Genomic DNA, 11,079 nt, shown 5'->3' on the forward strand with positions numbered 1-11,079 from the left:
ATGTGTGAAGTCTGAACATAGATGAAGCCTCTGCTTTAAAAGAAAGACTAGCTTCTGAATCTTTATGTTCCAACTGTCCAATACAGAGTAGGCTCTCCGTAAACCTTGGCTGAATTAATCCCTTTACTGGTCAAAGTGAAAGCTGCTCAGTCACGTCTGACTCTTTGCGACCCCGTGGATTATACAGTCCATGGAATTCTCCAGGCCAGAATACTTTCTCCAGGGGATCTTCCCAACCCAGGGATCAAACCGAGGTCTCCCACATTGAAGGCGGATTCTTTGCCAGTTGAGCTGCAAGGGAAGTCTTTTACTGGTCAAAACTCAGCAAATATTTCATACAAAATCATTTAGGTTCTGTTCATTCTTCATTTTGCTTTTTTTTTTTTACATAAGTGTATTTAGGCAGGCTACAATCCATGGGGTCACAAAGAGTCAGACACAACTGATAATGCATACACACACACACCACACAAAGCAACAAACAAAACCTTTAATGGCCATGTGAATATTCCCTTGAAAATACCGTCATCCTATTCTGTTAGGAACATACATTATTTGTGGACACTCCAAATTTCATACTAACCCAAGCTATCATCTAGAACATATGGAATAGTATGAGGCCACCTATATCTTTCTCCAACGATGGCATTTCTTTCTTGCATCTGTCAAAAATAAGTGGGAAAGGATTCATTGAAGGTATCAGTCAAAAATTATGAAACAAGCAATAGTTAAACCAGAAATAAAAGAAGTTTTAAGTTTTCCCAAGCAACCTAAGGGCTCCCCTGTAGCTCAGTGGTAAAGAAACCGCCTGTCAACACAGGAGACTCAGGTTCAATCCCTGAGTCAGGAAGATGTCTTGGAGAAGGGAATGGCTACTCACTCCAGTATTCTTGCCTGGAGAATTCCATGGACAGAGGAGGCTGGCAAGCTATAGTCATGAGGTTGCAAAAGAATCTAGATAGAACTTAGGAACTAAATAACAACAAGGCAACCTAAACAGATTGTCCGTGTGTGTATGCATGCACACATGTGTGTGTACATCTACTTTTCTCATATCATAACAAAAGTTTTAGGAGGAAATCATTAACTTCTCTTTTTCAATAAGGAGAATGGCAAGCATTAATACTTCCTTTAATCTTATTTCACTTCAATTATTCATACTTTTACATATCCTTTTAAGTGTTAATGCAAGTTTATATGCCCAAAACATCAGAGTTTGGAGCAGAGAAAGGTTTACTGCAGGACCATGCAAGGAGATGGGTGGCTCAGGCCCCTCAGAGCACCTAACCTCCTGAAGGGTTTTGGCAAAGCATTTGTAAAGGCCAGATGAGTGAGAGGGAGGCACAAGATATGTGATCAGTTCATATACAATTCTCTGATTTTCTGATGGGAAATCATTAATTACTATCATTAACTTTGTTGATAAAGTTGAAGAAGGAACCATGTGAAATCATGTAAATAATGACTGATGTAAAACTGGACTATAAATATGGTAGATTCATAGACTAGTTTCCTATATTAAGATTTAAAAACATATAAAAAGAAAGTGATAGCAAAACCTCAATCATCTTGATCTCACAATATGAGAAAAGTTCCACATGAGCTATGCCAAAGTTTTCCAAAAATTATAAAATATTTAAATTTTTGGAATAGAAAACATAATATTTCATTAATGTATTCACCCAGCTAATGAAATGAACTCTGTTCAAGAGAAAAGAGATCTATTGGTAACAGTGGATCTACATTTCTCAGGCTCTAGTGGAGGAGACAAACAGCATGGAAGAAAAAAGTTTAAACAGGATCTATTTAATAGTAGCAGAGGAAATAAAAAGGGAGATGCGAACAAGAATAAAGGAATTGGGGGGAGTGCATAAGATAAAGTGGTCAGGACAGGACTCTTTGAAAGGATGACATTGAAGGTGAAATGAGGGTGACAAGAAAAAGCCAGACTTGAAAGGTTTCTTGGACATCACCTGAAGAACTATGGACAGAGGTTTGTGACATTGTACAGGAAGCAGGGATCAAGACCATCCCCATGGAAAAGAAATGCAACAAGGCAAAATGGTTATCTGAGGAGGAATTACAAACAGCTATGAAAAGAAGAGAAGTGAAAGGCAAAGGAAGAAAGAAAAGATACACCCATTTGAATGTAGAGTTCCAAAGAATAGCAAGGAGAGATCAGAAAGCCTTCCTCAGTGATCAATGCAAAGAAATAGAGGAAAACAATAGAATGGGAAAGACCAAAGATGTCTTCAAGAAAATTAGAGATACTAAGGGAGATTTTCATGCAAAGATGGGCATAATAAAGGACAGAAATGGTATGGATCTAACAGAAGCAGAAGATACTAAGAAGAGGTGACAAGAATACACACAAGAACTATACAAAAAAGATCTTCACAATGCAGATAATCATGATGGTGTGATCTAGAGCCAGACATCCTGGAATGTGAAGTCAAGTGGGCCTTAGGAGCATCATGACTAACAAAGCTCATGGAAGTGATGGGATTCCAGCTGAGCTATTTCAAGTCCTAAAAGATGATGCTGTGAAAATGCTGTACTCGATATGCCAGCAAATTTGGAAAACTCAGCAGTGGCCAGAGGACTGGAAAAGGTCAGTCTGCATTCCAATCCCAAAAAAAGGCAATGCCAAAGAACCCTCAAACTACTGCACTCATCTCACAAGCTAGCAAAGTAATGTGCAAAATTCTCCAAGCCAGGCTTCAACAGTAGGTCAACCAAGAAATTTCAGATGTTCAAGCTGGATTTAGAAAAGGCAGAGAAACCAGAGATCAAATTGCCAACATCCGCTGGATCACTGAAAAAGTGAGAGAGTTCCAGAAAAACATCTATTTCTGCTTTATTGACTATGCCAACACCTTTGACTGTGTGGATCACAACAAACTGGAAAATTCTTCAAGATATGGGAATACCAGACCACCTGACCTACCTCCTGAGAAATCTGTATGCAGGTCAAGAAGCAACAGTTAGAACTGGACGTGGAACAATAGACTGGTTCCAAATTGGGAAAGGAGTATATCAAGGCTATATATTGTCCCCCTGCTACCCCACTCCAATACTCTTGCCTGGAAAATCCCATGGATGGAGGAGCCTGGTAGGCTGCAGTTCATGGGGTCGCTAAGAGTCGGACACGACTGAGCGACTTCACTTTCACTTTCCACTTTCATGCATTGGAGAAGGCAATGGCAACCCACTCCAGTTTTCTTGCCTGGAGAATCCCAGGGATGGAGAAGCCTGGTAGGCTGCCATCTATGGGGTCGCACAGAGTCAGACACAACTGAAGCGACTTAGCAGCAGCAGCAGCAGCAGCAGAGTACATCATGAGAAATGCTGGACTGGATGAAGCACAAGCTGGAATCAAGATTGCCGGGAGAAATATCAATAGCCTCAGATATGCAGATGACACCACCCTATGGCAGAAAGAGAAGAACTAAAGAGCCTCTTGATGAAAGTGAAAGAAGAGAGTGAAAAGGTTGGCTTAAAACTCAACATTCAGAAAGCTAAGATCATGGCATCCAGTCCCATCACTTCATGGCAAATGGATGGGGAAACAGTAGAAACAGTGGCCGACTTTTTTGGGGGGGCTCCAAAATCACTGCAGATGGTGACTGCAGCCATGAAATTAAAAGACGCTTGTTCCTTGGAAGGAAAGCTTTGGCCAACCGAAATAGCTGATTAAAAAGCAGAGACATTACTTTGCCAACAAAGGTCCATCTAGTCAAAGCTATGGTTTTTCCAGTAGTCATATATGGATGTGAGAGTTGGACTATAAAGAAAGCTGAGCACTGAAGAATTGATATTTTTGAACTACAGTGTTGGAGAAGACTCTTGAGAGTCCCTTGGACTGCAAGGAAATCCAACTAGTCCATCCTAAAGGAAATCAGTCTTGAATATTCATTGGAAGGCTGATGATGAAGCTGATACTCCAATACTTTGGCCACCTGATGCAAAGAGCTGACTCATTTGAAAAGACCCTGATATTGGTAAAGACTAAAGGCGGGAGCAGAAGGGGACAACAGAGGATGAGATGGTTGGATGGCATCACTGACTCAATGGAGATGAGTTTGAGTAAACTCTGGGAGTTGGTGCTGCACAGGGAGGCCTAGTGAGCTGCAGTCCATGGGGTTGCAAAGAGCGGGACACGACTGAGCAACTGAACCAAACTGAACTTGGAAAGATCATTCTAGACAAAGGAAATAGTCATTGTTCTACTCAGAGGTGGGAATATGCTTGGTATCTCTTGCACGTTTGAGGCCAGTGGCCTAATGAGATGAGATTAAAGAAGAGAGGAGACAGGAAGAGAGGTAGGCAGGAGTTAAATCATGCAAGGTCCTGGAGGCTGTGGGTCAACCTGGATATTATTCTAAATACAAGAGGAAGCCACTGAAGAGTTTCAAAGCGGGAAGTAAAAAGGTAGCGCTGCTAATTTAAAAGATCATTTTGCTGTGGAAGACAGGTGACAGGGACAGAGTGGAAAAGATTCTAGGAGATCAGCATTTGAAGTAGATAAATAGAAGAAAAGTGGATTCTTAGGAGTATAGATGCACTGTGGAGATAGAAATGTTAGAACTTACTGACGGAGAGGATGGCAAGGTGAAGACAAGGGAAGAAGCAAAGGTGACTCCTGGAGTTTTTACTTATTATTCAGCGGAGTGGGGAGAGGGAGTGGTGATGAATTTACTAAGAGGGAAAACTGGAGAGGGACAAGCGTGGGAAATCAGAGCTGAATTGAGGACTCATTATGTTTGAGGTATCTCATAAATATTCCAGAGGAACTGATGGATTAGCATCAGGATAGACCAGTTGGGACCTTGGGTGAGGAATGAACCAGAGTTATATATTTGGAGTCATCAGCATAGAGGTGACATTTAAAGCCCTGATACAGGATTGGATCAAGAAGGGGAGAAGAGCAGGCCAAGGACTAACCCTCAGATACTCTGTAGCTCTGATTCTTGAGTTGAAGTTCCCTTGGGGGTTGAGGGATATTTAAACATGATACCTGTGTTCATCTGCGTGCTATGATGGCGAGGTAAGAACCAGTACTCTTTATGAATATCTTAGGAGGATCTTTACGTGACAACACTATTCTCAGCTATTAGAGTAGAAGTCACAAAATCTCTCTCTTATGATAGAAAGCCAGATTCATTAAATTTACCAATTCAACTTAATTTTGCTTCAATTAGCTTTAATCAGTGAAGTTCTATTTAAAAACAAAAATCTCTTGTGTGCTTAGTCACTCAGTCATGTCCAACTCTTTGTGATCCCATGGACTATAGCCCACCAGGCTCCTCTGTCCATGGGATTTCCCAGGCAAGAATACTGCAGTGGGTTGCCATGCCCTCTTCCAGGGTGTCTTCCTAACCCAGGGATTGAACCCAGGTCTCCCACATTGCGGGCAGTTTCTTTACCATCTGAGCCACCAGGGAAGTTCATAAATACTGGAGTGGGTAGCCTATTCCTTCTCTAGGGGATCTTCCTGACCCATGAATCGAACCGGGGTCTCCTGCATTGCAGGCGGATTCTTTACCAGCTGAGCTACCAGGGAAGCATTGCAATAATGAAAATCAATTAGATCAGTAAGAGCAAAGCATGCAAGATGAGTGACAGTCTTCAACTGCAAAGAAGTCTGAGTAATGAATGATGGAGATACCATTATGTGAATCCCTTAGCACATAATGTATTCATTGACTAAATGTGTCAACTATGATCCTACATCCTTAGGGACTGTTGGGTTTAACAAAACCCACACTATACATTGCCAGGTACTTCGATTTCAGCTTGCAGTGATTAACTGAAAGTTCTTCCTTGCATTGTTTCAACTCACCTCATCAAGCATGATGTCTCCCTCAAAAAGATCCAGTCCCAGATCTAAGAAGGAAGATAAAAACTTTTGTTAGCAAATTGGATTCAAGCTCTCCACTTAACAAAGAATGTAAAATTTAAAATCCACAAACCTTCATTGATATCAAATATATCCCGGTCAAGTCCATTATCTACATCTTTAACAAAAATAACAAAAACACATTGAATGTTGTGTTTATGAAAGAAGAAAATCTTTATCAACCACTGATTAGAAGTAAGCAAGTTTCTTTTGTCTCATATAAGAGAGTACCATGCTCTGATTCAATATACATTGATTGATTGATCGATTGATTGAGAACCTCCCTTGAGTCAGGCTTGGGGCTATGGAGTTTGGCATACATCTCTACATGTCCCTTGAATGACAAATAACTTCAGGAATAAGAAATTGGTCACTCCATATAATATTAATTTGAAGGACTAGATTAGATGACTAGATAGGAAGCAAATGTTTATACAAGATAAAATCAGTTCAAGCAACCCATATATGTATATTCCTTGCTAATAATGTACCTTGGAACTCTCAAGCAAAATTCCTAATCTATATTTGAACTATTCTTTAGTTTCAAAAGGTAGATAATATGGCCAAACCTCTAAGTGTACAATTGAATAGGAAGAACATCACGTCCATCTGATTTGGCATAAAGACAGCAAAAGTAACAATAGTTGACATTTATGGGATGCCAATATGTCAGTCACTGTGTCTGGACTTTCTTATACCATCATATATGTATATATATATATATATATATATTTTTTTTTTTTTTTGCTGAGTATGTGGAACCCCTGAGCAGAAACAATAAAATGTTCTTCAATAAATCAAAAGAAGCCAGTGCTTGATCAAAGTTCAATGCAAGTATGCATTGTGCTTAGCATTAAATGTGTCCTAAGTTCTTCTGTGCTGTTGCTCTATTATTCACACGACCTTCTTTTACTATGTGTGCTGCGCCATGCTCAGTCACATAAGGCAAAACTCAAAATAGACTCACCAAAGATTTCTGGAGTTGGCTGGGAAACAAACACATAAGAAAATGATATTATTATGATGTCTGTGACATAAATAGTCTTATTGATTCCTATTTCCATCTAGCCATCTGTGGGGTTTTGTTTTTACCTTAATATTATGGATTAGTTTCTGGCATGTATTCAGGAGAAATAAATCAGAGTCTAAGATAACTTTTTGACCCAAGGGTCTTCTCATTTCATATAAAAAATGAAACAGTCTGTTGTATGAATTTGAAGGGGTGAAGCAAGAAGTCAAGTTCTCAGATTCAAAAGAAGGCAGAACATGAGTTCTGCTCTCCAATAAGTGTTCACATTAAACATGATTTTCTAAAGAATTCATGGAGCTTCATTTGAAAAATCTAATAACTTATTCTTGGCATTAATATATTATAATTTATAATGATGATTTAAACAGAAAATTTTATTGAAGACCTCATTAACCATGGTTTAATTTCACATTTCACTCAAGACTCTGTCTTTGAAGTCAATACCAAATACTTCAGAAAAAAAACCACCTATGGCTATACTTTGCAAATGAAAAAAAACAAACAAACTGAAAATAGATTCTCTACAGGTAGCCAAATGAAGGGCTCCTCAGTGGCTCAATGGTAAAGAATTCACCTACAAAGGCAGGAGACACAGGAGACGTGAGTTTGATCCCTGGGTCAGGAAGATTCCTGGGAAAGGAAACGACAACCCACTCCAGTATTCTTGCCTGGAAAATTCCATGGACAGCAGAGCCTGGTGGGCGACAGTCCATGGGGTCGCAAAGAGCTGGACACAACTGAAGCAAGTGGGCAGCAGCAGACCAAATGAAATCCAGACCACATACCCAGTGGAAAAAACTAAGTAAACCTGAGATTTCTTAATGAAGTCTAGTTTAAAAAGCTCTTGGACTTGTAGACAGTAGGTCTGGGTTTTATTCCTGCTTCTACCAATTACCAGCAAGTCAGTTCACCTTCCTGGTACTCGGATACTCAGAATATCTGTACAATGCGGTCACTGCTGGCTTTCTGGGAATTCTGACAGTTATATGATATAGTGTGAAAGAATGTGGCAAACTATAATAAAATGTCATACAAATGTAAGGGACAATTTTATTTAAATACAGATTACCTGTAGGTTCTAGAATCTCCATGCTAGAATCAGTTGGGATATCTGGCAAGCAGTGAGGATAAATCGGTTGGATGGTGACCACCCTTTTTTATATAAACTAGTGTCTTGATTGTCTCACACCTTGGCCACACACAGGCACACCCTCACAGAGGAATGCCAACACACCTCCCGAAAAACATTATCAAGCATTCATTCATAATTACAGTTTTAATGAGTCTCCCATGGTATCTCTTGTTCTCACTGCTGTAGTTCTGTTCACAGAATATTAGTTCAATGTAATAATTGTTATTTAAAAATCACAACTAAAGATTATCCCCAGGCATTTGAGACTTCATTTAAAACCTCAATTATGGTTACCAGGGGATGTTGGAGGGAGAGATAAGCTGAGAGATTGGGATTGACATATAACCACTTATATAAGATAGGTAACTAATAAGGGCCTACTGTATAGCACAGGGAACTCAACCCAATACTTTGTATGGAAAAAGAATCTTTAAGAAAAAGAAGGAAAAAGAGTGGGTTATATGTATAACTGATTAACTTTGCTGCAAACCTGAAACTAACACAACATTGTAAATCAACTACAATCCAATAAAAATAATAAATAAAACCTCAACTTGGTTTGTGGTACCAACTACCTGTCATTGTAGAAAGATTGGTGTAACCTGATGAAGAAGAAGAGCGATTCCACGCTACACGACTTAAGCTTTGGCTGTGCCCATGATACTCATTACTCACTCTGTCATGTCTCACATTCCTATAACAGCAATACATATCACATTCCTTAGTCAAAACGGAGTGATTTTCAAGTTTCCATCTTATCGTAAGAAAACTTGTTACACAACAATGAAACTGCAGAGAAAACATAATTTTATCTCATGTCCCTGACTTTTCCTCTGGTGCGTCTTCTTCTCACTCCCAGTACTCTGCCTGCCCCTGCTCACCAAAAACAAAACAAAACAAAACAAAACAAAACCCACATTTAATTTCATTAACATTTTGAAATTCCTTAAAAAAAAAAAACAGGTTGTTCTTTAGTAATCATTATCAACTATCCCCAATTTTTCTAATTTTTTCCCCTACATTGTTTCCTTACCAAGCCAGAAACTGAGAGGAGGGCAGCAGAGCACAGAAACCAAGGCAGATCCCAAGAGGTCATGCTGAGACTACCAGCTGAAAGCTGTGAACTATGGAATTCAGAGCAGCATTTACTTTTTAAAAGGCAAACATCATACAACGTATAGCCTTTGGTCTTAATGATCCCTCTGGCAGGTCAGCCAACTGCAGTAGTAATACCTCCAATCAAAAAGTTAAAGTCCAATATCCTTAGCACAGCTCTGCAGAGCTCATTGGTTGTTTTTTGTAGGTTTTTATTTCCCCTGTGTCAACATTCAGTAGCCAAACGCCTGACTGAGAACTGTTAACGAAACAAATTCTCTAATGTGTAATACTGGGCCCCAAGATTATTAAGTGCCACTTGAGAACAATAATATCAAGTTAATTTCTAATCTCAATCTTTCAAATGTAAACATTTGTGAAGTTCTTTCTGCTCTTCTAGCCCTGAGCTGCTTTAATATATCTAGTTATGTCCGTCACGGTTTGTTGTTCATTCATTTAATAAAAATGTATTGATTTATAATACAAAATCCATTAATGTCCTAGAAATTTAGCATACTTGACATTCACATTTAAAGTAGCAAAACAACAACACATGTCCCTCCTGAGTATTCCCATCAAGCAAAGTCAAGAGAACACTGAAAAACCAGTGTTCCCAACCCATCTCTCAGTTCTTGCTCACTTTTTCTTCTTGGGGTAATTTCTTTTTAGAGACAATCTGCTTTCTCATTTCCCAGAGTTTCACTCTCAACTTAAGTGTGATGTAGGATAATATTTTTGAAATGTGAATTTTTTTTCCCTCAGTATTTCTTTCACTCAAGACCAGTCTTTGCTCATTCTGCACTAATAAAAAAAGATTGGAGGACTTCCCTGGTGGCTTAGTGGTAAAGAATCCACCTGCCAATGCAGGAGACATGGGTTCAATCCCTAGTCCAGGAAGATTCCATGTGCCACCGGGCAACTAAGCCCATGTACCACAACTACTAAGTCCAAGGCCATGGAGCCTGTGCTCTGCAAGAAGAGAAGCTACCACATGAGAAGCCCTTGCATCACAACTAGAGAGAAGCCTCCCTCGCTGCAACTAGAGAAAAGTCCGTCAGCAGCGAAGACCTAGCACAGCCATAAATAAATAAAGCATCTGAAAAGACATGATCCATGGACAAAAGACCTACTTTGTGAAGGGAGGATTCTTTGTGAATCTAAGCAAGTCAGCCCACCCTCTGAGAATAGGAGACTTAAAGGGGAAAGTTAAAGATGGTAGGGATGATCAATTTCTCACTTGTTCCTGGGGAACATGTACATAGTTTGTGGGATCCAAAATCAAACACACCTGTTTCCTGGTAAGAGATCCAAGGGACCAACATGCTCTACAAAAGAAGTCATGTCTTCAGTGCGTCTGTCTGTTAGTCTCTCAGTCGTGTCCGACCCTTTACAACCCCATGGACCATAGCCTGCTAGCCTGCCAGGCTCCTCTGTCCTTGACACTCTCCAGGCAAGAATACTGGAGGGGTTGCCATTCCCTTTTCCAGGAGATCTTCTCGACCCAGGGACAGACTTCAGGCCTCCTGCATTGTGGGCAGACTCCTTACTGTCTGAGCCACCAGTGGAGGAGAATAAATCCTCTGAGGCCGAGAGTGCCCAGAAGTAACAAAGGAAAGGACCAGGCCTGACGGGCCACGTGGATAGGAATGTCTCCACAGCAGACTGCACAGAATGACAGCCAGCCCAGACAGAGGGATGGACGTTTCAGAGGATGCTTGTGAAGACAGATGACATCGGGAGCAGATGGGGCCTCAGCTGTTGAGTTTAGGCACAAGCCTGGGGGTAAAAAAAATCTTGAATTTGCTACAATTTAATGTCTCCACTTGTGTGGATAAGGACTCAAAATGATAACGTTGGTTACAAAAAACTAAAGGTATTTATTACATGTGTCTGTTTTGTGAGCTGAGATGTGAAGCTGAGACT

The 11,079-nt window shown here is 40.1% G+C and overlaps 1 protein-coding gene across 1 annotated transcript in view; it reads right to left on the reverse strand.

The window, feature by feature from the left end:
• The window catches only part of MEP1B (meprin A subunit beta), a 34,255-nt gene extending 25,013 nt beyond the window's left edge, over window positions 1–9,242 (reverse strand). Inside the window, exons 1-5 of the mRNA XM_005697008.3 lie at window positions 9,095–9,242; window positions 6,867–6,885; window positions 5,973–6,017; window positions 5,843–5,886; window positions 584–662 (exon numbers count right to left, since the gene is read on the reverse strand). Of these exons, the coding sequence (XP_005697065.2) occupies window positions 584–662; window positions 5,843–5,886; window positions 5,973–6,017; window positions 6,867–6,885; window positions 9,095–9,157 (250 nt within the window). The 5' untranslated portion in view covers window positions 9,158–9,242. The remainder of the gene's footprint in view (window positions 1–583; window positions 663–5,842; window positions 5,887–5,972; window positions 6,018–6,866; window positions 6,886–9,094) is intronic.

This window comes from Capra hircus, chromosome 24 (genome assembly GCF_001704415.2).
Source record: "Capra hircus breed San Clemente chromosome 24, ASM170441v1, whole genome shotgun sequence".
Taxonomy (NCBI): Eukaryota; Metazoa; Chordata; class Mammalia; order Artiodactyla; family Bovidae; genus Capra; species Capra hircus.